Below are 27,033 nucleotides of genomic sequence, written 5' to 3'. Positions count from 1 at the left end.
TGAACCAAAATGGACATACAGGATCATTTACACAAACAAGTTAAACAGCCTACAGAGGGGGTTCTGAAAGGACTCAGTGTGTTGGAGAACAGCATCTTGACGCCCCTGGATCAACATAATGGAGGGGATCCACTCTCAGCTTCCCTGTTCAGAATGCTCACCAAGCTCTCACTCACTGAACAACCTGTCACAGAGTGATTAGCTTTTGTAAGCAGCTTGCTACCCAAGCAAATCCTAACTTTTAAAAGCCACATCTTTCAAGTACACTTTGTTAAAAGGGGAAAGAGAAACAGGAGTGGTGAGGCCAGTTATTAATCCTAGGCTGGATTAGGTGTGTGACTGGCTGAGAGGGCCCACGGGGTTGCATAAGGAAACTGGGTGGGTTTGTGGGGCCTGGTGGGGCAGGAGCTGGTGATGAAGGACAAGGTTTTTCTCCTACTTCAGTTGGTAGAATGTTCTCTGAGGTTATGATCCTTTGATTGTTTCCAGTACTTAAGCATCATCAACTGCCATTTAAGCTGTGTAAAGTATGACTAAGGACTCTGGTTACAGCCTCTGGGAAAGAAAGGGGTTTTTGAATTCTCTGTAACTCTTTCTGGCTGAACGGACACGTGAAGCCCAGTGTGCAACAGACGACCCACAGGTGAACAGAGTAGGGCAGAGGTGGGGAGGGTTGGAGAATTACATTTTGAGGTAAAACTTGGAGTAATTTTATCATCATGTGCTTCCCATGTATGAGTTCTCAAAGCCACTGTAGGGCTCCAGAACTGCTTGCCTGGGTGCCTACTATACTGATGAGGTGAATCCTGCTTTCAGGTTTTAAGCATAATAGTGTTTTACGATGTAACCTCTTTTGCTGCTCTCTCAATTGCTGCTCTGTAATGTTCTACCTTTTTTAATTACTGTTTTAGTATGCTGCTTGTAGCCCCAGGTGCTTCTGTGAAGGATGGCATCTTAAGAAATGAAGAACTAGATAAACAAATAAATGCACATAAGGATAAGACTACGTTAGTCAAACCTGTGTCTAAGTGGGCATTTTTAATTTGTCCAATGCTGAGTGTTAATGAGAAACAGTCTCTCTCTCAAGTGTAAGGACTGAGGTGTGATATGCAAGCTCAGTCATGGAGCACAAGCAGAACTGGGGGTGGAAGGCTCTATTTCCAGGGCTCTCTTAGTTTCCCATAAGGAGAATCCATGCTATCATGTTTAAGTTTGATCTTATGTTCGCAACAAGTCTTTAAAAGTAACAATAGTTCTAGTGAAGGCAAAAGTATTTATTTTCCACTTAACTCTAGCAGCAATTGAATCGGAGTTCTCTCGGCCAGGAAACAAATTCCATAGACCCAGTTCTTAGCCTGAATCATGTTACCCTTGGTCACACACTCGATTGCATTCCTTGGCTTAGTAAAGTAGGAAATGGATGGTCAGTTTGGAGTTTCCTGACCTGAAGTAGGTGCTGTAATGATATAATGCCCCTCCCTTCCCCCACAGCCATACCAGGCCTTTTATTTCCGTATTTAAGCCCAGGCAAGGTCAAAACAATAGATGAAATTTCATAAAACAGTGGTAGTTATGCCTAAATGTTTTTACTGACTTCCTAAAAACACATTGAAATCAGCTCCCAACTGCATTTATAAATGAAAAAAGGAAGTGAAGATCAACACCCTCACTGCAAAATTCTTTGGTCCTGAATTGGCCAGATGCCTAGATTTCCTTTACGTAAACAGGGTCAAATGCAAGGGCAGCCAACTGTAAACTAAGGTTCTGGCCTCCTGGAGCCTCACAATCAAAGATGTCTGTGAAGTCGCCTCAAAGTCATGATGCAACTTCTTAGTACAGAGAAAACCCAGGCTGATGGAAGCAACCAGTCAGGGGCCAAGAGCCCTTGCAGTGAATGTGGCTTATGGAGCAAGAAAGAAAGCACCTCCATCAGGTCTCCCTCCCTTCCACCCAACACACACGTGTACACGTGTTCATGTGCACACGTACACACACACACACACACACACACACACACACATATACTATGCATATACACACCTCTGCTTCAACACTTCCCTCTGTGGAACTGATTCTATAACTTTTTATTACTCCCAGATAGTTTAAAAAATAGTCCTTTGATCTAGATGACAACGAATAACCATTTTGACCTCACTCTGGTCAAAATGGCCATCATTAAAAAGTCTACAAATAACAAATGCTGGAGAGGGTGTAGAGGAAAAGGAGCCCTCCTACACTGATGGCAGGAATGTAAATTGGTGCAGCCACTACGGAAAGTAGTATGAAGTGCCTCAAACACTAAAAATTGAGTTGCCATATGATCCAGCAATCTCATCCCTGGGCATATATCCTGACAAAACTGTAATTCAAAAACATACATGCATGTCTATGTTCATAGCAGCACTACTCACAAGAGCCAAGACATGGAATCAGCCTAAATGTCCACTGACAGATGAATGGATAAAGAAGAGGCGGTACAGATACACCGTGGAATATTACTCAGCCATGAAAAGAATGGAAAGAGCCATTAACAGCAACATGAGTAGACCTGGAGATGATTATACTAACTGAAATCAGAAGGAAAAAGACAAATATCACATATATCACTAATATGCAGAATCTAAAATATGACACAGATGAACTTATCTATGAAACAGACCCACAGACATAAAGAAGAGACTTGTGGTTGCCAAGTGGGGAAGATGGGTGCATGGTGATGGAGGACTTTGGGATTAGCAGATGCAAACTATGATATATAGACTGAATAAACAACACGGTGCTACTGTTAATGCACATGGAACTCTATTCAATATCCTGTGAGAAACCATAATGGAAAAGAATATGAAAAATATATGAACCACTTTGCTGTACATGAGAAATTAACACAACATTGTAAATCAACTCTACTCGAATAAAATACATGTGTGCGCAGTATAATAGAGCGGAGCAGACTCACTTCATTATTGACCCTTTTGTACCTTTCAAATTTTGTATCTTATATATACATTTCCTATTCAAAATAAAATAATTTTACAAAGAGTCCTTTGGTCACCTGTAATCACAGAAATAGTCTCAGGTGTTAACTATGTTCAGTCACATGTAATAATATCAGAATCTGAATTTCATTCCAAGTGAGTTCCCTTCACCAGCTCGGGTTTGCTGGAAGTGTCCATCTTTCTTTTGATCCCCCTTCTGTTTCCTAATCTATTCCCTTGCTATCCTAGCTTCTCCAAGGTTAGGGGACAGGAGAAGGAGGAGAAGTAACCAGGCAAGAAAGGTTTCATTTGCTGGCACCACTTCTCTTTGGCTGTGATGGATGTTGAAAGCTGACCTTTGTTGGCATTTGAGAGGGCTCTCCGGGAAACCCAGAAAGCTCTCTGCTTCTGTGGTTTCCTACATGAATTGTGCATTCTATCCACCTCTCCCCCAGCCCCTGAACATCCAACTATATAGCCATGACTTTCTTCTGCTGTAATCTCTGGTCTCTCCAGTTGACATTCTAGGGCTAAGTCTGTGATAACTCCATGCAATGGAATGGAGTCTATTGAATAGAAGTCTATTCCACCACACTATCAACCAATAGAAAACACACTGCTTAGATGTATTCTTGGTGGAAATGTATCAACGTCCCAGACCGTGGATCTCACTCTGTTGCAGGCTGCTTCAGCTAGCTCCTGGCCCTTCAGATTTCTCAGATGAACCAGGCTGCAGGTTTGACACTGGAACTCTCAGTCATCTGGGGACACTTATCAAGCTTGTTGATGGTCTTTCTGAAGCACATCTCAGGGGCTTAAGGTGAGGGGCAAGCCTCATCTGTGTTATTCCTTTCCTGTAGTCAATGCGACTTGTAGATTTACTTTGCCCAGTGGAATGTGAGTAGACATGATACACACCATGTCCAAGTAGAAGCTTTTAGAGACTGTCTCTTGTCATCTGCCATGAGAGAACAGCATGTTCCAGATAAGGCTGCTCCATCAGCTTGGGTCTAAGGATGAGAAAACAGATGGTAGAACTCCAGCCAACCTGTAGCCAAGAGGAGTTGAGCAGGGCTGAGCTGCAACTAAGTAGAACCCAGTAGCATCAGGCAGACCTGTAGGTGACTTCTAGCTGTTGTGTAACTTGAACAAGAAGCATCTTCGTGGTTGCAGGTCATTGATGTATTTGGTCTATTTTCCCTGCAGCAAAAACTGACTAGCTGAGTAGTGGTCCAGACGTATTAGGAAAAGTGGGAGTATGTCCAAGAATCCAAGTGAAGAAGGAGGTTTCAAGTAAGAAGGAGGATTGATTGAGTTAAATATTGATGGTTCAATAAACTGAAAAGTGAGACTTGACCACTGGATTTAGCAATATGTAGGAGAGCATCAAAACCGGTAAGAACAGGGAATTCCCTGGTGGTCCAGTATTAGGAAACCATGCTCCCACAAAAGGGGCTTGGGTTTGATCCCTGGATGGGGAATTCCCACAAGCCCCCAAGTGTGTGGCAAAAAAAAAAAAATGACAGTTAAGAACAGTTTGATGGAATAATGGGGGCCACTGCAAATGCTGAGCTGGATGAAGCACAAGCTGGAATCAAGATTGCCGGGAGAAATAACAATAACCTCAGATATGCAGATGACACTGCCATTATGGCAGAAAGCAAAGAGGAACTAAAGAGCTTCTTGATGAAGGTGAAAGAGGAGAGTGAAAAAGTTGGCTTAAAACTCAACATTCAGAAAATGAAGATCATGGCATCTGGTCCCATCACTTCATGGCAAATAGATGGGGAAATAATGGAAACAGTGACAGACTTAATTTTCTTGGGCTCCAAAATCACTGAAAATGGTGACTGCAGCCATGAAATTAAAAGACACTTGCTCCTTGGAAGAAAAGCTATGACAAATCGACACAGTGTATTAAAATCTAGACAGCATATTAAAAATCAGAGACATTACTTTGCAACAAAGATCCATCTAGTCAAAGCTATGGTTTTTCCAGTAGTCATGTATGGATGTGAGAGTTGGACCATAGAGAAGGCTGAGCCCTGAAGAATTGATGCTTTTGAAGTGTGGTGCTGGAGAAGACTCTTGAGAGTCCCTTGGACTGCAAGGAGATCCAACCAGTCAATCCTAAAGGAAATCAATCCTGAATATTCATTGGAAGAACTGATACTGAAGTTTTAATCCTTTGGTCACCTGATGTGAAGAGCCGACTCACTGGAAAAAAACCTTTTGCTGGGGAAGACTGAAGGCAGGAGGAGAAGGGGAAGACAGAAGAGGAGATGTTTGGATGCCATCACCGACTCAATGGACATGAGTTTCAGCAAACTCTGGGAGATGGTGAAGGACAGGGAAGCCTGTGGTGCTACAGTCTGTGGGGTCACAAAGAGTTAGACGTGACTTTTCAAGTGAACGACAACAACAACATACTTGAAACTACTTCCATATTCCCTGCTAAGCCCCTCCACCCACCACCATCGCAAATACACAGGGCAGAAGACAAAATTAAGATGTTGATATTTTTATAGCATGTATTAGAAGTTATGGGACACACCAAACAATCCAAAAAGAAGTTAATTATAAGATATAAACACAGGCCAGATTTTCACTTCACCTTAGTGTCCTACTGAGTTACAAAGACAGGATTTGGATCAGTGATGGAAAAAAAAAAATCACAGCCAAATGTTTCTGTTGAAGGATTGAAGGCAGAAATATTAAGTATCAAACTATACTATTTATATTCATCATACAAAATTTGCTCCTGTAGTTTTGTGTTTCTTTTGTTCGGTTGCTGTGCTGTGCTAAGTTGCTTTAGTCGTGTCTGACTCTGTGTGACCCCATGGACTGTAGCCCACCAGGCTCCTCTGTCCATGGCATTCTCCAGGCCAGAATACTGGAGTGGGTAGCTGTTCCCTTCCCCAAGGGACCATCCTGACCCAGGGACTGAATCGGATTCTGAAGTCTCCTGCACTGGCCGGTGGGTGGGTTCTTTACCACTAGAACAACAACAACAAAATCTCCAAAAACAACTGCCTCAAAATTTACCTTGATAAAAAGAAATAGCACAACTGGAAGATTATAAATGCCTTGTGTGACTGTTGAAAATGGTTTCAAGTTAGCAGTACCTAACGGTATCCCTCCTAACTTCATACTTAAATGCTTTTGAAGATCCAGAGGAGGAGACAACTCCAATCCCATTGAAAACCTCAAATAATGGACAGGTTAGCATTAGAATCTCCTAGGAGCTTTCAATAATCATAAGCTATTTTATGAAGAGCAACCAGTGGTGTTTCCCCACCCATATCCCACTTCATGGAATACAGCATCCTGGCCTGTGCGTGCAAGACAGCTGAAACACACTTTGTCCTCAGCCCCACTACCTGCACCAATTTAGAGATCTTGTATCAACCAGAAAACCCAGAGCAAAAGGTCACAGGGTGGGTGGAAGGTGGGAGTTAGGAGTGTTGTGTCAGCTACACAAAGGCAGGGACTGTTGTCTCTTCTGTGCTTTATCTGGTGGCTGGCACAGAGTAGAAACTCAATAAATATTCACTGAATGAATGTGAATGAATGAATGAAAGGATGAGGGACAGAGGTCAGCATTTGCAAGGGCACATTGCATTTTGGGAGTATAAATGTCCTATATGTAAAGTGGTACCCAAGGATGGAAGTGGGGACATGCCAGTAGAGTGTGTAGCATTCATTTAGAGGGCCTGAAGACTGAGCAGTGAGGATGACAGAAAATTCTACACACATAGGGCGTAGCTTCAAGATGAGTGTTTGGTTGATCCTAGAGTTTTGGTTAAATTTGTTGCAGATTGATTTGCTTGCTATGACTCCCAGAAGGTAAGGTGACAAACAGCCAGATGGGTGTTGAGGGGAACCAGGGCAATCCACACACCTGTCTCTTGGCAAATACTGAGTCTGTTTGGAAAGCTTTCTCCATATTCAAAAACTAGCAGAGGCAAGAAAATTCGCACAGAGCTTATCAAGATGTTCTACAGAGTGAAGAAAAAGGAACATCTTCTTGAAGACCTAGAATAAATGAACTTCTGAAATCAGGACAAAATTTTAGAAAATGATTAGGCATCCTCAAAACATGCAATAATCCTGGACTACAAGAAATAGGTTGGAAAGTCACCAGTGAAAGAATAGATTACATTGTTGTTGTTTAAATTAATCTGCCCTTGCTGCTGCTGCTGCTGCTGCTAAGTCACTTCAGTCGTGTCCGACTCTGAGGAACCCCATGGATGGCAGCCCACCAGGCTCCCCCGTCCCTGGGATTCTTCAGGCAAGAACACTGGAGTGGGTTGCCATTGCCTTCTCCAATGCATGAAAGTGAAAAGTGAAAGGGAAGTCGCTCAGTCGTGTCCAACTCCTAGCGACCCCATGGACTCCAGCCAACCAGGCTCCTCTGTCCGTGGGATTTTCCAGGCAAGAGTACTGGAGTGGGTTGCCATTGACCTTACTAGAAAGCAATTTGGCAAAATATATTTTGAGTTCTATAAAATATTCCACCACTGACTCCTCAATTTCATTTTTATTCCAAAAAAAAATCAGAGATATAAGAAGTTTTATGTGTGTATGTATGTATGAAATAATCACAGCATCATTTATAATTGTTTAAAATAATTCTAGGTTCATATGTTCTAATAAATAATAAATAATTTTGGCATATTCATATTATTTTGTTATTCAGTCCTTGAAAACATAATTTCACAGGATAGCTAATAAAATTGGAAAGCTATCATGCTATATTTTTAAGTAAAAAAATAACAGATCTGAGTTTTGTAAAAAAAATTTGATTACCAAAAAACCTATAGATCTATAAATCTATACATCTATAGATTAATAGAGAAATGTACTATTGTTAGTAATTATCTTGGCATAAAAGGACTTCAGGTGAATTTTATTTTTTTAAATAATTTTTTAGTTTTTAAAATTTTATATAATAAGCATGTATTAGTTTATACTCATAAAAATTAAATACTTGCTTAAATGTCTGGTAATGGTTCATGAAAAATAGAATTAAGATTGCTGTTTCAAACATTTATATTTTCTCCCTTTCTTTGAGGATCTCTTTGACATAAGAGTGCTGTATAATAATGAGTAGATCCATGGTGACAGTAAAATAATAAAAAGAAAAGAATGGGATTATTTTGCTGGCTAGACCAGAATAAATCACAACCCACATGGACAAAGGCTGCAGGCAGGCAGCTGCACTCTCCTGGCACAAACCCGCGAGGGCCAGCAGGTGAGGAAATCTAGGTTGTGGTGGCCCCAGAACTGAACCAGCATTTTAGCTGCAACTTTCCAAACAAAGACGATCGTTTACTTGGTGGGGCTCATATGTGGGTGCTGTGCCCAAGGAGAATGAGAGACAAAGAAGCTCAAGGAGACATGTGGTGACCTTTGATGTTCACATTGAATCCTGCAGAAAATAAGAAATAAGCAGCCAATGCCCAGAGAAGTCAATTGTTACATTCTTTCAACCCTCATCTCCAAGCGTGGGGACTGCTTCATTACTGGTCAGTTATACTCTGCACTGCAAATCTAGCAGTGGGACATGGGGAACACGCTTCCCGTTAAAAAAAAGAAAAGAAAAGAAGTGCTAATAGTCTTCCAAACATTCCATGTACTGAGTACAATGAACTCTGCATTAAAGCACATTTTGCCTCTAATGGGCAATTCCCTGTCTTAACCAATTTCTTCGAAGTGATTCTGTGTGATAGAACTCAGCACTTATTTTTAAAAACTCCAGTTAAAATCCCATATTTGGGCTCTGCAATTGATCTTTAGGGTAAATGCAAAATGGGAGTTCTATTGCAACTCTTCGGATTTTATGCAGTAATTTTTCTTAAACCATTTCATTAAGGTTTAAAATGCATACTAACAGGTAAAAGATGATAATAGATTAAAAATTAGACTTTATTTTCTAAAGAGAAGTTAAGGACTTCAGGGAATGAAATGATGTTGATCAAAACACTGAAATCTACTAGCTCACTGCTTGTTTATAACCAAAATGAAATGGAGGAAGGAAGGCGTTCCCACTGTCTAGTACTAACGAAAATGAGTTTTCTGTGTTGCTTTCACTCTTTATTTTAGGATGTCACATTATGATAACTAGAGAATAGAAGAGGGGAATGAACGTATAAGAAGGATACAACCAATTTAAGCTTCATTTCTGGGATGAGAAAGACATACCAGGCAATTTGAAGAGTCCCTATCATAAAGTGGTATACTACACACAACACATAAAAAATACTGATTCATGAAAGATTATATAAAATTAGAATGTAAGACTTTGATTACAAAAAATTCTACTGGGGAATTTAATGTATCTCTTTCAGAATCCTATATCTAGTGAAAATATAGATAAGGATGTAGGGAATTTGAGTAACATCATCAAGAAATTCAATACATATGTACAAAACTTTTTCCCTAAAAAGAGCAAAAATACTTTTTTTGGTGTGTGTCCATGGAATATACACCCAAATCAGTCACATATTTGATTATAAAACATCTTATATGTTAAAAGTAGAATTGTTACTGGTAAAACATTCTTATAATTCAATGTATTAGAAATAAATATTACTAATAAAAAAGGTAATCAAAATTGTGATCATTTGGTAAACTAGGAAACTCACAAAAAATCACCTTGCAAAGGAAATCAAAACAGTCATCTCAAATGAATCACTGAATCAGACAGAGATCATTGATGGATGCAAAAACAATGGCTAAAAGAATGTTGGAAACAGGAGATTCACACAGTTCTCAAGTGTTGCCCCATAGGTTAAAAACTAATTACAGAGTTAAAACTATACTTTTACAATGGAAGTTACTGCTATAACCATATGAACAAACTCAGCATCACCAGTAGTGGGACAAGTTGACTTTATGTGCCTATTGATATGAAATGTACATTATTAATTTTGGGGGAAATACACATTATTAAGTATATAGCATTACCAATGAATATTCTTTTTGGCTTAAACAACAGACATTTATTTTCTCACAGTTTTGGCAGTCTATGATCAGGTTGCCAGAATGGTTAGGCTCTGGTGAGGGCTTATGTCTTGGTTTGCAGACAGCACCTTCTCCCTATGTCCTCACTGTGTTCCTTGGAGCACATGTGCAGAGAGACAGCAATCCATCTCTCTTTTTATAAGTTCACCACTCCTATCAGCTAGAACCCTACTCTCATGATCCCACTTAACCTTCATTACCTTCTAAAAACCCTGTCTCCAACTACAGTAATACTGGGTGTTAGAGCTTCAATATATGAATTTTGAGAGGACACAGTTTACTACCCAGGATAGTATATCTCAGTTTGGGACTAACCACGTCCACAAGGGGTTACCAGATACCATGTCAAATAATACAGACCAACAGGTGTACCTGAAACATACCCCTAATGAGTGAAAGACTTGTTCATTTGCCAGTGGAAATTCTCGCCAAAAAGGTTCAACCTGAATTTCAAGCCTTGACCTAATTTCTAGTTTCCAGGAAATATAGCAGAGAAAAGAACATATTAATTGATCTAGAAGGAAACAAACAAGTCCAGAATGTGAAATAGTGTGTGAAACAACTGACCTTTTTTTTTTCCCTAAAAATCAATGCCATGGGGGAAAAAACAAGCAGAGAAACTGATTTAAAGAGACTAAAAGAAAACTGACCAAATACAATATATAACCTCTATCAGATCATGTAATTAAAAAACATCTACACATGATATTTTTTTTGCAATAACTGGGAAAATTTGAGTGTATACTGATAACATTATTGTTTTTAATATTTTTAGATACAGTGATGATATTTTAGTAATCTAATAGAATGTCCTTGTTTTTCAAAGACTCATTATCCTGTACTTAGATTAGAAGTGTATGATGTCTGTTTTTACATTTAAATGATTCAGTGAAAAATAAAAAAAAGCAAATAAAAACACATTTAATATATGTGATATATGTATTTATAAAAGCAAGAAAGCAAAATGGGCATATTATTAACAGTGGATAAAACTAGGTAAAGGTCATATGGATATCCATTTTACTACTACATTTAACCATATGAAATTGCCAATCCTTGACCACTTTTGAGCTAAAAAAAAAAAATCACAATCTTACATCTGAATACAGCAATTACCATAGGAGACACTGGAAAGGTGATTCAGTTCAGTTCAGTTGCTCAGTCGTGTCGGATTCTTTGCGACCCCATGAATCACAGCACGCCAGGCCTCCCTGTCCATCACCAACTCCTGGAGTTCACTCAAACTCATGTCCATCAAGTCGGTGATGCCATCCAGCCATCTCATCCTCTATCGTCCCCTTCTCCTCCTGCCCCCAATACCTCCCAGCATCAGGGTCTTTTCCAATGAGTCAACTCTTCACATGAGGTGGCCAAAGTATTGGAGTTTCAGCTTCAGCATCAGTCCTTCCAATGAACACCCAGGACTGATCTCCTTTAGAATGGACTGGTTGGATCTCCTTGTAGTCCAAGGGACTCTCAAGAGTCTTCTCCAACACCACAGTTCAAAAGCATCAATCCTTCGGTGCTCAGCTTTCTTCACAGTCCAACTCTCACATCCAGAAAGGTGATTAAAGACCTACTATTAAAAGGACTCCAGGAGCCAGATGGTTTTACAGCTGACTCCTAACTTCTCTTTAAAAACCTGATCATTTCTACTCTATGCTTTCATTTAATACCATGAAAAAATAGAAGTCTTTAGCTCATGCTATGAATATAGCACATCCTTAACACTATTTAAACTTTAAATAAAGAGAGCCCCCTCTCCTTCCAAAAAAAAGAAAATTATAGACTAACCTCGGCTATTATTATAGATAGCAGAACTGTGGGGAAAAAAATAACTATCCTGATATTGTAAATATAATTCAATATCAAGATAGCAATCAATATATCTCATACATCAATAAACCAGATGAAAAAAAATGATGTGATTATCTGAATATATGCTGAAAACACTATTAAACTTTATCTGACATTTCTAATAAAAGCTGTGAATAAAATAGTTACTAATGAGTCCTCAGTTCTGCTCAAAGGATTTTAACATGTATTTTTTTACTTAATGTTCACATGTTTAATCTTCAGAGACAGATTCTGTTATCCCCACTTTACTCTCTAGGCTAAATGTCTAGAAGAGGGAATGCTGACTCCTATAATCACTGTATGTTTAACTTTATAAGAAACTGCTAAAGTGATCTACAGATTGGCCACACTCTTTTGTATTCCCATCAGCAATGCATTCTCTCAGAGTCTGAGTGTGTAGTTTGCATTTTTATGCTCTTAACAGCGTCTTTTGCAAAGCAAAAGAGATTCCTTTTGATGAAGTCCTATTTATCACTTTTTTTATTTTGTATGTGATGCTTTTGGTATAACATTTAAGACTCCTTTGCCTAATTTAAGGCCATGAAGATTTGTCTCTTATGTTTTCTTCTAGAAGTTTTATAGTTTACATTTTGATCTAAGATCCATACATGCCCTTCATGTGAGCTGTGCAGTGTATATATGGGACCTGAGTGATGCTCTCTCTTGCAGTTCATTTCTCAAACGCTTTGGTGTGATGTTTAGGGTCAGATATATGCTTATGCAGCTTGGAGGTGAGCCCAAAAGTTTATACACAATTTTAACTTTCCTGTGCTCCCTCCACACCACAATTTCCCCCATATTTTCTGGCTTCCTAAAGCCCAGGGTTTTTGTTTCCCTGTGCTTCTACGTGTTTTCCCATGACTTTTCTGCAATATTGGGCCTGTTTTCAAGGTCAAACAGTGATAAGATTAAGAGAGAAAATAATGCCATGGGAATTCTTCCTGCGGCCTCAGGTGAGGCCTCAGGATCTTAGTTCCCCTGACTGGGAATTTGGGGTCCATCCAACCGGCGCTGCTGCCATCATTACCGCTGCTGCCTCAGCTCTGCCTGGTATTGAAATGACAATGAAGTAAGCAATAACAACAAACCCAGGGAATTCCCCACTCCTCTAACCCATGACAGTCCTCTGTCCTGTTCCTTATGCCCAAACAGATCACTTCTGTTGCGGTTCTTACTCTCTTCCTTATTGTGCAATTCTGACCTTTAAACTGCTTTGAGTTCAGGTTGAGAAGCCATAGAGGGGAAAAAAAAAAAGGGAAATTCACCACTGGTTTAATAGTACTCTGAATTTGTTTCCTTCCCCAATCCATCATTTACTCTTAAAAGTCCTTAGATAGCAGCTACAGGCATTCTGTCTAGAGATTTTAATTGCATTCAGAGAAAGATACAGAAGGGATTAAGCATGGTTACTCCGTCTTGACCCAAACTGGAATCCCCTCTATAGCCTTTTGGGTCACAAGTTCCATCTATTGTATTTAAAATATTCTTTTCAGACTTCACGTATTATCTAAAGTAAAGATACATCACTTTGCCAATAATGATCTATATAGTCAAAGCTATAGTTTTTCTGGTAGTCATGTATGGATGTGAGAGTTGGACCATAAAGAAGGTTGAGCACTGAAGAATTCATACTTTCAGACTGTGGTGCTGGAGAAGACTCTTGAGAGTCCCTTTGACTGCAAAGAGTTCAAACCAGTCAATCCTAAAGGAAATCAATCGTGAATATTCATTAGAAGGGCTGGTGCTGAAGCTGAAGTGTCAATACTTTGCCACCTGATGCAAAGAGCTGACTCGTTGGAAAAGATCCTGATGCCAGGAAAGATTGAAGGCAGGAGGGGAAGGGGATGACAGAGGATGAGGTATTTGGATGGCATCACTCAATAGACATGAGTTTAAGCAAGATCTGGGAGATGGTGAAGGACAGGGAAGCCTAGCATGTTGCAGTCCACGGGGTTGCAAAGAGATGGACACAACTCAGCCACTGAACAACAGTAACAACGACACATTTACTACTTAAAGTAAGGCACCTATATTTGATCACATTTTATGATAGCAGGCTAATAAATACCCTTCAATAGAGCAGAATGTTCATTGTTTGGTAAACCTCACAAATGGGTGAAGCTTATTGATACTGATGTTCTCAAGAGCATGTTGAAGAAGATAAGCGCATGCCTAGTGGAGGATAGCTGGCAGATGTGAGGATAAAGTCTATTATCTCTGGAACTGGGAAGATTCAGTATGCAGAAAGAAACATATTAAAAAACCCAGATGGCACTGAAGGTAAATCTAGTAGCTGCTCTCCACACTTGTTAAAAACCCAGGATATATTTAGGTTAACAGCAGGTTACTAGAGTCATCCAATAATTTTAATAAAATATATCAAACTAAATTAATTTAAGCAATAAATATTTGGAGTTCTGAAACAATATTTAGAAAAGCCTACAGAAAATAGAACATAATTTTAAATGGGAGTTAGAGGTGGGGAATATTGAGTATAAGTTTACATTCATAGGAGTAAACTCATTTTCCATGTTACAAGACAGAGGGTATTTCTCAGACTTGTCAATTAATACAAACTGATACAAAATGTACAAATTGGTACAAAATCAATGCAAAATAATAAATTAATATATATCAATGAAATGGTGCAAATTAAATCTCTGAAGAGATCTGAGACAAAGATTATTTTACTTAGAAGCAAACAGAAGCATGTTCCAGAAAGAATCTTTCTGAGTTGCTGGATAAATATTACGCTTTTTGTGAGCATTTTTCTTTAAGAGGTTCATTATTTTGAATGCAGAAATAGGAGCTGCCTGTAAAATTGATGAATCTAGTCACTACATAAAATGAAATAAACTCCCTAGAGACTATTTCTATTTCCCATGTAAGCCATGCTTTCATAAATACAATTAATTAATAACTCTTTATGTGTATGTATGCATGTGTGTGTGTATATGTGTATATATATATGTGTATACGTATACACATATATATACACATATATGTGTATATATACGTGTGTATATGTGTATGTGTGTGTGTGTGTGTGTACACATTTATATATATACACACATGCCATAGGCAGAAAAAGGATGTTTAGATAAGCAAGGCTCATAGGTGGTGATTTGGGTAGTGTTGCAGCAACATTTGGTCTTCCCTGGTGGCTCAGTGGTGAAGAATCCACCTGCCAATGCAGGAGACTCGAGTTCGAACCCTGGACTGGGAAGAAACCCTGGAGAAAGAAATGGCAACCCACTCCAATATTCTTGCCTGGAAAATCCCATGGACAGAGAAGCCTGCTGGGCTATCGTCCATGGTGTCACAAGAGAGTTAGACACGACCTAGCGACTAAATAACTACAGCACAACATTTATTGAGCACTTACTGTGTGCCTTAAATTTATACCTGCAATACTTAATCCATATAAAAATCTAAAGAGGTAGGAAGTTATTATTGTTTCAAGCTTACAAATAAGAAAACTGAAGCATAAAGAGGTTAAATTATTGCTCAAGGTCCCACAGCTAGTAGGAGAGGGAGGCAAGATTAGAACCCACATTGTCTGCCTCACAGTGTGTGAGCTTAATTACTATGTTAACTCACCAGTGAAATAAATTGTTAAACATGCATAAGACTCTGGATGCCAAAAAGAAAACCAAGCAGAACCCAGCTGGATATGAAGGGAATTTGATTATATGTATGGATGTGAGAGTTGGACTGTGAAGAAGGCTGAACACCGAAGAATTAATACTTTTGAACTATGGTGTTGGAGAAGACCCTTGAGAGTCCCTTGGACTGCAAGGAGATCCAACCAGTCGATTCTGAAGGAGATCAGCCCTGGGATTTCTTTGGAAGGAATGATGCTAAAGCTGAAACTCCAGTACTTTGGCCACCTCATGGGAAGAGTTGACTCACTGGAAAAGACTCTGATGCTGGGAGGGATTGGGGGCAAGAGGAGAAGGGGATGACAGAGGATGAGATGGCTGGATGGCATCACTGACTCGATGGACGTGAGTCTGAGTGAACTCCGGGAGTTGGTGATAGACAGGGAGGCCTGACGTGCTGCAATTCATGGGGTCACAAAGAGTCGGACACAACTGAGCGACTGATCTGATCTGATCTGATCTTCTATTACATTAGATTGTCATTTCCTCACCTCAGCAATAAGGGAAATCAGTATGTAAGCAGGTATATTTAACTTCATTATTGTTTAAGATTAAAAAATATTACTAAAGACAGTTCTCTCTTTACCTCTGTATGCATTCCTATGGTGACTGATATTAAAAACTTTGTAGTCAGTGGGGACATTTGATGAAAAAATCATTCTAGGATGACATAAAATAGAAGAGGACATAAACCCCAAATAAAATTTAAAGACTTAACTAAAATAATGCTAGCGGAGACACTGTATTACCTAAAAGTTTTTCATTCTGCAATGGACACAGAGCAGGATGTGCAATTTTTTTGTCTGATCTGTGAAAGAGGCTGATGGAGGGCTGATGGAATCCCAAATGGGGTTGGGAAATGAGCCTGAGGGTAACAAATGCCTCTAATTTCAAATTTCTACAACTGAGGTAGACAAACTTCCCTCCTTGGCTACCTGAGACCAGGGCTGGCCTTATTTACCTTTAACTTTTCTAGGTCAAGGAGAAAATTTGTATCTAAGAATTTCTGTGCTGAGTGAGCAAGTCAACCCAATCACTCATGATGGATGAAGATTCCCTGTATTTGTTTTTAACTGGCCTGTCTTGGTTATAAAAGTACATCTCTTTTTCCCCAGAGGATTTGTTAATCAAGGTAGATTGCTGGCATCAGGAATAAGCTCATTTATTTGCAGAGGCCGGAGAAGGCAATGGCACCCCACTCGAGTACACTTGCCTGGAAAATCCCATGGATGGAGGAGCCTGGTAGGCTGCAGTCTATGAGGTCGCTAGGAGTTGGACACGACTGAGTGACTTCACTTTCTCTTTTCACTTTCATGCATTGGAGAAGGAAATAGCAACCCACTCCAGTGTTCTTGACTGGAGAATCCCAGGGATGGGGGAGCCTGGTGTGCTGCCATCTCTGGGGTCACACAGAGTCGGACACAACTGAAGTGACTTAGCATAGCATAGCATTTTCAGTGGCAGAAGAAGGAACTAGTTGGGAGTGCAGGCCCTGGGCTCGGGCTGCCTGGCCTTGGAGTCTGACTCTGCAGCCAGACAATGCGACTGTGCCACTTCGTCAGGCCTCACCCACTCTAGGAGGAAGCTACTACCATCATCTCCATTTCACAGATTAGAGGCAGAGTTGCAGGGAGGTTTTGTACTTTATCTTGCACTTTATTTTCTAATATCTGGCACAGAATAAATTGTCAATAAAAGTCAACTATTATTCTTTGTGATATTGGAAGCTAAAATCTGGAAGTTGTATAAGTCATCTTGCTGGGGGCACTTTCTCATACTGTCTGGAATACAAGTTCTGAATTGCTCTGGTAAACTAGGCTTTCTGCACTGTGGCTGAGATGTGTTGAAGAGATGAATCTGGCATTCCTATCTGGGAGAAGCTAGGAAATGTTTTCACTGTGGTATGGTCCCATCATCTCATGGCAAATAGATGGGGAAACAATGGAAACAGTGACAGACTTTATTTTCTTGGGCTCCAAAATCACTGCAGATGGTGATTGTGGCTGTGAAATTAAAAGATGCTTCCTCTTTGGAAGAAAAGCTGTGACAAATCTAGATAATATATTAAAAAGGAGACATTACTTTGCCAGCAAAGGTCTGTATAGTCAAAGCTATGGTTTTTCCAGTAGTCATGTATGGATATGAGAGTTGGACCATGAAGAAGGATGAGCACCAAAGAACTGATGCTTTTGAACTGTGGTGTTGGAGAAGACTCTTGAGAGTCCCTTGGACTACAAGGAGGTCCAACCAGTCCGTCCTAAAGGAAATCAACCCTGAATATTCACTAGAAGGACTGATGCTGAAGCTGAAGCTCCAATACTTTGGCCACCTGATGCTAAGAGCCAACTGACTGGAAAAGATCCTGATGCTAAGAAGGACCGAGGGCAAGAGGAGAAGGGGATGACTGAGGATGAGATTGTTTGCTTACATCATCAACTCAATGGACGTGAGATTGAGCAAGCTCCAGGAGATGGTAAAGGACAGGGAAGCCTGGCATGCTGCAGTCCATGGTGTCATTCATGATTGAGCGACTGAACAACAAATGGGCTCTCATTCCATTAACTCCATGTGACACCCTACTCTTAACTAAGTAGGGTTCAGTTCAGTTCAGTTGCTCAGTCGTGTCCGACTGTTTGTGACCACATGAATTGCAGCACGTCAGGCCTCCCTGTCCATCACCAACTCCCGGAGTTCACTCAAACTCATGTCCATCGAGTCAGTGATGCCATCCAGCCATATCATCCTCTGTCGTCCCCTTCTCCTCCTGCTCCCAATCCCTCCCAGCATCAGACTCTTTTCCAATGAGTCAACTCTTCGCATGAGGTGGCCAAAGTACTGGAGTTTCACTGCCAGAAAGTTTTACTCTGTTGGTCTCTGAACTTTCTTTGTAAACATGTGTGATTCTTTGGTGGATAATACTGTTTACTGGCCTTGTAGGGCAAAACCTGACACCTTTGATCTCTTATTTCCTGGCTAACAGCAGAGCTAGTCCTTGGCTACTGAGAGCTGAGTTTTCCTAAGCACCAGGATTAATGTATTTAACAGAAGGGAGGAGACCTGGATTCTAATCAAGAGACCATTCTGCTTGCTTTTACATGAAAACCTCCAAAATAATACTGGAGGAATCTTTTTCTCTAGAATTTTAAGAAGCAAAGGTCTCTGTGTTAAATGCATTAAAATGCTGCATTAAAAGTATTTTGTTATTATTAATAAAACTCTGTCCGTGTAACTCTCCAGGCAAGAATACTGGAGTGGGTAGCCATATCCTTCTGCAGGGGATCTTCCTGTCCCAGAAATCAAACCCTGGTCTCCTGTATTGCAGGCAGATTCTTTACCATCTGAGCTACCAGGGAAGTCCCATGATAAGACTTAGCCAATGGAGAATTTGTTTCATATGTAAAGATCATTCTTTACATAGAGTTTCTCTAAGCTTAAGTCATTGCCATTTCAAGTTATTTCTATCAAAGTGCAATTCATATTAATGTTACCAATTTTTACCTTACATAAAACTGCATCTTACTGTGATAGTTTGCAGCTGAATGACAGATTTATAGGGACAAAAAAAAAATCCTCAAGTACATACCTAATAATTAAAAAGAAAAAAAGTTGAATGTAAAATATATATGAGAGGGAAGGCAAAGTGTATAAATAAATCATAGCCAAGTGAGGACGTTTGAGTTCATTCTATGTCATGTTTGCATACCTGCCCTTTGGGTTCCCCTTTATGTGTCATTTGATTGAAGCCCCAGTTTGCTAACATTCTGGCATTTCATGGAAAGCATCTGACATCAAAGATGGTTAATGAGATGTTTCTCTGTAAACAAGCAAAGTCTCCCTACATACAGTGTAAATGATGGACAACTATATTTAAAAGCTATAATGAAATTGAGGATTTCTTTGATAGCATTATAAACCATGATGGAAGTAGAGCATACGATAGTACCGCTATTACACGGTCAAACCAAATGTGTGTTGTGCTTGTGCCTGAACACACACTAACTTATGGTCTTATTATTTTATGTTTATTCTAGTATGTTCTATTTCCTTCTTGATCAATGCACAATGAATTTCTCTCCTCAAGGTAGCCCCATTTCCACGTGGGGTTATAAGTGTAAACCAGTGGTTCTCAAAATGTAATCTCAGAACCAGCCATATCAGCATTGCCTGGAGTGTGGTTAAAATACAAATTCTTAGGCCCTGAACCAGACCTACTGGATCAGAAACTCTGAGGCTGGGGCCAGCAATCTGGAGTTTAATGAGCCCTCGAGGTGGTTCTGATGTTCATTTGAGTTTGAAAGCTTATGGTTTTAACTTTTACTCTTCTTCCCTTCTGGCTGGTGGATAGGTCTGGCATTGAATTTGTGGGCCATTTGGAGCTAGTTCTCACTGGGGCATTTCCATGACCTGGCAACTCCATACTGTGCCTCTCAGCAGGCCATAACACACTGGGCTAAGATGACCTCCAGGACTCTTACTGTGGATGCTACAGTTGATGTTACTATCTTTCTCTATTAGGCACTGTACTATAACTTGATAAACCTTCTAACTCGGCTAAGGCCCCATTTTATATTACCTTCTCCCTGCTGGTCCAGTTGTTAAGAGACTGCATAAGCTATGACATCTATCTGAAGCCAATGGATGCCTTTCAAAAAAGTGGTAAAGAACCTGCCTGTCAATGCCAGAGATGTAAGAGATGTGGGTTCTAGAAGATCCCCTGGAGGAGGGCATGGCAACCCACCCCAGTATTCTTGCCTGATAATCCCACAGACAGAGGAGCCTGGTGGGCTACAGTCCACAGCATTGCAAAGAGTGGAACACAACGGAAGGAACTCAGCACGCACGCGTGCATAGGAGAATTCGGTAAATATTTTAGGGTAAAACACGTTATTGCTTTGGGGACAAATCCTTCAGGGTAAAGAAACACAATAATAGAAAGTAAGTTATATTTGAATTACTTTAAAGAAAATGTTGCCAGCACCACTTTATGTTCTGAATATTCTAATTTACCTGATAGAGCATTCAATATATTTCTCTTGTGGGGATTGGTATCCTCTAACTTCTGCTTTCCAAGTCCTAATTTTTCCATGCATGGATCCACCTACTGAATTTATTTTCCAGAAACCTGAACACACTATTATCTTACTATCAGTTTACAGAGGAGCCGACACTATAGTGTTTAATGCAATATTTGTGCTCATCCAGAGGAGCCTACAAGTAGCTACCACTGTGAAAGAAATTGCAGGTCACATTTACATGGTTAGAAAATAGTTCAACAAGCATTTCAAAACACTCTCCATTTCGACCTTTGGTCAAAGCGCTTTTAAGTGTTTAGCAATATTCACAATACTTTAAAAGGCCCTTTTCCCCTTGAATTTGGCTTACACATAGCCACTTGGTCCAATTTAAAGATAAGCTTTTTATCCTAAACTCGTTAGTCCTGCTCTTGCATCTATTTGTCAAGTGGGTAGAAATCTGTTAGTAAAGGCTTAACAAAAGAAATATATGTGTGTGTTTATTATATCCAGCTAATTTTTCATGTACCAATTATTTATTCAATTCTTCTATGTGCCAGGCACTACACTGGTGCTGGAATAACAGAGTCCTTGGTCTGAAAACAATCTTCTTGGAAGCCCCTTCCCAGTCAGACGAATCTTATCCTGTCGGATGTGATGGGTATGGATTTGCCTCACAGAGAATAGGGGGGACCAGGGAGAGGCTGCAGGATCATCAAGGTGTATGACTTTGGGAAATAAAATGTGATTTACGTAAAGCACTGTTACATTCTGGCATGTGAAAATGAGGATCCAGGTCAAAGAAACACTTAAATAAAGACAAGAGCATTTTACAACAGATTTGTCCCTTTACGCAGTTGCCACAAGCTATTCATTTTTCATCATATCGTCTACTACCTGCATCTTTCGGGTTCATAGCAATCATCTTCCAAGCACTGCTTATTGAACGGCCCCTGACTGAAGCCTTGACCCCATTTTCCTTTGAGAAGTTGTCTAATCTGTGTTTATAACATCCCTCTGGCTAAACATATGGCTGAATAATCAAACACACTTGAGCATTTCCTGTGTCCTCAATTCTATCCTAAGTGCTATAGGAATTAAAAACAAAACATTTTTTCCTTCGTATCACAGCCTTTTCTGTATAAATTGCATTTTATCATAAGTATCTTGAAGACAAGACTGGTGTCTTACTCATTTTTGTCAACTCCACAGCATGTCACATCGTATTCAATAAATCTGGTTGAATGGAAGAACTCATAGATAAAGACAGTCACTTCTAGGGACGGTAGACTGTGAACAGACATCATCCTGAGATTTCTAGAACTCTTGGTAAAGTCAGTTCTGTTGGTGATCAGTCATATTGTTTCACCTTGTCATTGAAGGTTGACTTGACCCCAGGGAAAGTAAATGCACACACAGGCCACTGTACTCTTGGCCAGTCAGCAACATCTGAAACGGAACAGCACAATCATACCTCATAGTCATTTCCTTTGTTAAGCAGCGTCACCCACCTGATCTGAAGCCAAGTCAGCATGGGAGTTGTTCCTCCTCCGAATATCCAGACTGTGAAGAACACGAGGAGCAGCGTGGTGGTAAACATCATTTGCTTCGGCTGAGATTCTGTGTTCCGAATAGCTAAGGCAAAGGCTATCGCTCCTCGCAAACCTTACAGAGAAACACCAAAGGAAGGAGAGTAAACATCTATACAAGTTTCATTCTCATTTCATTGAATTTATATTTACCATTTACTGACAAACACAACTTCTTTTTAAAATTAAACTTTTAATTTTGAGATAACTGTAGACTCACCTGTAGTTGTAAGAAATAATAGGGACTTACTGCGTGCCTGTTCCCCATTTCCTCCCCAAAGACAACGTCTTGCAAAACTCAAGTAACAACATCACAACCAGGATTTTGACACTGATACAGGCAAGATTCAGTACATTCCCATCACTGTAAAGATCCCTCATGTTACCCGCTTTTCTCCCACAAACTTTCTCCTTAACATCTGGCAACCATTAATCCATTCTCCTTTTCTAGAATTTTGCCATTTCGAGAATTTTATATAAATGGAATTGTAAAGTAGGTAGCCTTTTGGAATTGGCCTTTTTTTTCACCCAGCATAACTCCCTGGATACTCATCCAGGTGGTCAAATGTATCAATAGTTCGTTTCTTTTCACTGTTGAGTGGTAAGTATTTCCATGGTATACATGTTCCACAGTTTGTTTAACTGTTAAAGACCGTCTGGGTAGTTCCTCGTCTTGGCTGTTACAAAAAAGGCTGCTGTGTATGTGAACATAAGTTTTCAACTCTCTGTGATGAATTCCCAGGAACAATCACTGAGTTATATGGTATTTGCATGGTTTTAAAAGAAATTGCCAAACTTTTCCAGAAGGACACTACCATTTTACATTCTCATCAGCAATATATAAGTCATCCAGTTTCTCTGCATCCTCATCAGCCTTTAGTGTTGTCTCTGTTTTAAATTTTAGTCATTCTGATAGCTTATAGGGATTGTAATTTCCATTTGCCTAATGGAATTTAATATTTTATTCTTGTTTTTAATTTATTTTTAATTGGAGGATGATTGCTTTACATCATTGAGTTGGTTTCTGTCATACATCAACATGAATCAGCTGTAGGTATATACATGTTCCCCACCCCATCTTGGGTATTGAATATTTTTTAATGTGCTCATTTGTTATCTGTATACCTGCTCAGGTGAAATGGCTCTTTGTGTCTTTATCTCATTTTCTCATTGAATTGTTGGATTTTTCGATTGTGAAATTTTGAGAGTTCTTTATATATTCTAGATAATAGTCTTCTGTTGGCTATATAGTTTGCAAATATTTCCTCCCACTTTGTAGCTTTCTATTGATGACCTTTAATCTGTTGATGTTTCTTTTTATGAATCATCTATCTGCAGTCAAGTCTATGAACTACTATCTCAGCAGGTAAAGAATCCGTCTGCAATGCAGGAGCCCCCGGTTTGATTCCTGGGTTGGGGAAGAGCCCTGGAGAAGGGATAGGCTATTAAAAGATGTTTACTCCTTGGAAGGAAAGTTATGACCAGCCTAGACAATAGATTAAAAAGCAGAGACATTACTCGGCCAACAAAGGTCCGTCTAGTCAAGGCTATGGTTTTTCCAGTGGTCATGCATGGATGTGAGAGTTGGACTATAAAGAAAGCTGAGCACTGACAAATTAATGCTTTTGAACTGTTGGTGTTGGAGAAGACTCTTGAGAGTCCCTTGGACTGCAAGGACATCCAACCAGTCCTAAAGGAGATCAGTCCTGAGTGTTCATTGGAAGGACTGATGTTAAAGCTGAACTCCAATACTTTGGCCATGTGATGCAAAGAGCTGACTCATTTGAAAAGACCCTGATGCTGGGAAAGATTGCGGGCAGGAGGAGAAGGGGATGACAGAGGATGAGACGGTTGGCTGGCATCACTGATTCAATGGACATGAGTTTGGGTAAACTCCAGGAGTTGGTGATGGACAGGCAGGCCTGGCGTGCTGCAGTCCATGGGGTTGCAAAGAATCGGACATGACTGAGTGACTGAACTGAACTGAACCCACTCTAGTATTCTTGGTCTTCCCTAGTGGCTTAGACAGTAAAGAATCCGCCTGTAATGCAGGAGACCTGGGTTCAATCCCTGGGCTGGGAAGATCTCCTGGAGGAGGGCATGGCAATCCACTACAGTATTCTTGGCTGGAGAATCCCATGGACAGAGGAGCCTGGTAGGCTACAGTCCCTGGAGTCGCAAAGACTCAGACATGACTAAGCACAGCACTGAAAACTCTATATCAGCTCTAGGTCTCAAAGATTTTTCCTTATGTTTTAAATTTTTTTCTAAAGTTACATAGCTTTATATTTTACATTTAAGTCTATGCTCATTTTAAGTTAATTTTGGCATAAGTGGTGAGTTTTAGGTTGAGAGTCTTTTTTTTCTTTTCTTTTCTTGTCCATGGATATTTAATTGCTCTATTGAATTGCTTTTGTACCCTTTTCAAAAATCAGTTCTGCGGATTTGTTGGCTTGATTCCTAGGTTCTCTATTTTGTTCCATTGATCTGTGTGTCTATTCCTATTCTGATGGTATACTGTCATGATTATTGTAGGTATATGGTAGGACTTGATATCAGGTAGAGTGATTCTTATTTTTCATTTTCAAAATTATTTTAAATACTCTACCATGCAATTAAAAAAATATTGTCTGTATTTACCAAAAAAAGTCTTTCTGGGCACACATAATTTTTGGAAAAATCAAATGTGTTAGACAACAAGGAAAACCAAGCTTATGGATCATTGAAAATGAGTAAATAATTAAATCACATTTAAGAATTCTTCTAGCCTGAGAATGTACTTTTACAAAGTCTGTAATCTGAACTGACATATTAAAATTTGATTTTTTGCCTCATCTTTCCTCTTTAATAATAATATGCTAATTGAATTTTTATGAATCCACATTAAATATACTTGCGAGAGGTTACAGAAGATTAAATGTGAAAATTTCAAATCAAAATGGGATGGTATTATAAAAACAGATGTAGACTTTGAAGAGTAAATAAAAGTACAAGTAGTAAAATAAAAAATGTTAAAATGGAAAATCTGTCTTGGGTAACACAAGACTTATAAGAGATTTACAGGCTCTGTAATACCATGTAATAGGGCAAATAAACATTTATAATGACAGCAAGTCAAATGTAGTGATTTTGTTACTTTTAAAGGAAGGTTAAGTTACATACATAAAATTTTAATGGTCTATTTTTTAAAAGTATTTATTGTATCATCTAGATTTCTAAATTTCTAAATCTGTATTCATACATTAAAAGACTTTTAGAAATTGGATACAGGATAGGATGAAGAAAACTGTAACTATCTTGGTTTTTATCCTTGGGTTCCCAACTTAACATAGTACTCCTTTCTTATCTCCATGCTGAGTATATACAAGACACAAGTGGCATAACACAAGATTCAGAGAATTAGACTAGAGAGACTTAATATATTTTTGCCTGAAACAAGGAAGCCTCAAAAAGAGAGAGGAACATGCACTCTGATTATAAAATTACCTTCAAGGAACAAAATGTAATGGAAGAAGAAAATTATTCTAAATCTCCATGTAGACAAGGAAATGGCCTGAAGATAAGGAAGATAACATTTGAAGTAGGTATTAATAAAAAAAAGTTCTTATACATCAGAAATTCTGAACACTTATATGGCTATAGTCAAGAAGAAAGGTTCCCCACCAGAGATGTTCATTCATTGAGACCCAGCTGGGAAGAAGAGAGTGAAGATATTAATAACCCTTCTTACTGGAGAATATTTCAATAATGTTCTCTCCAGGAAATACGAATGGTGTCATTAGGGAATGGGAACAGAAGCAAACAGTTTTGCAACAGCCTTCTATATCTGAGGAGAAAATTTATAGGTTAAGGTAAAGCTCCTAACAGTGTTTAATTAGGACAAGATTGGAGATGAAAGGTGGTATTTTCGTTTTCTTTCTCTCAAGCTCCTATTGCCAGAAATGTCCACAAAAAGGCATTACCCTAAATGAAGTGGTGTGTTAGAAATATTGAAGTGATGAGAATCTAAGTATTTGTTTTCATTTTATTGAATATTTGTGTATATGTGTATTTGTTTGGGTTTTGTTCTATTTTGTTTTGGTTTTACTTTGAATTTTGTGATAAAGAAATGAATAGAGACTGGAATAAAAGTTAAAACTTGCTATATCACACTTATTATAAATGTTTCATGTTAGTTATCAAGGACAAGGAAGAATGTTATCATTTATCTTCCTAAAATTGCTATTATGTTAAACTAGCACAACTAGGCTCTTAAATCTAAATTATCTATACCTGAGCAGTTCTTGATCTAAAGATATACTCAAAAATATATGTTATTCTGACTAAAATATCTGTACTCTATACATAAAACTATATTTCCAGGGGATGCAATGTAGAGATCTCATAAAGTAAAAAAAATAAATTCAGCCACTGTCTTGTATTTATATTTGTGACATACTAAGAAGAGTTGGTGATGGACAGGGAGGCCTGGCGTGCTGCGGTTCATGGGGTCGCAAAGAGTCGGACACGGCTGAGCGACTGAACTGAACTGAACTGAAGAAACAACTCCAAGATGGCTCTATAAGAGAAGGTCTTTTCCATATAATGACCACCTAAAAGGTGTGTCACGTTTTGCTGTGCATGTTGCAAATATGGCCCATACCACATATGAGATAGGGGATTTTGCAGTGGCTCAGTGGTAAAGAACCCACCTCCAATGTAGGAGATGCCGGTTGGATCTCTGGTTTGGGAAGATGCCCTGGAGAAGGAAATGGCAACCCACTCCAGTATTCTTGCCTGGGAAATCCCATAAACAGAGGAACCTGGGGGCCTACAATCCATGGGGTCACAAAAGAGTCAGACACAACTGAGTGACTAAACAACAACAACACGTGAGATGACTTGGTGGCAGGGGAAGCACGGAACTGAGAAA

The 27,033-nt window shown here is 39.3% G+C and overlaps 1 protein-coding gene across 4 annotated transcripts in view; it reads right to left on the bottom strand.

The window, feature by feature from the left end:
• The window catches only part of SLC9A9 (solute carrier family 9 member A9), a 663,806-nt gene that overhangs the window by 196,984 nt on the left and 439,789 nt on the right, over positions 1–27,033 (bottom strand). For all 4 annotated transcript variants that reach the window (XR_011561320.1, XM_070770059.1, XM_070770128.1 and 1 more), the window contains one exon: positions 22,044–22,197. Coding sequence is in view for 3 of the 4 variants with exons in the window: in XM_070770059.1 (XP_070626160.1) it covers positions 22,044–22,197 (154 nt within the window). In the remaining variant the exon portion in view is untranslated. The remainder of the gene's footprint in view (positions 1–22,043; positions 22,198–27,033) is intronic.

Source organism: Bos indicus, chromosome 1, assembly GCF_029378745.1.
Source record: "Bos indicus isolate NIAB-ARS_2022 breed Sahiwal x Tharparkar chromosome 1, NIAB-ARS_B.indTharparkar_mat_pri_1.0, whole genome shotgun sequence".
NCBI classification, from domain to species: Eukaryota; Metazoa; Chordata; class Mammalia; order Artiodactyla; family Bovidae; genus Bos; species Bos indicus.
Note: the sequence above shows the minus strand (reverse complement) of the source record. Positions and strands in the feature narration are given on the sequence as shown.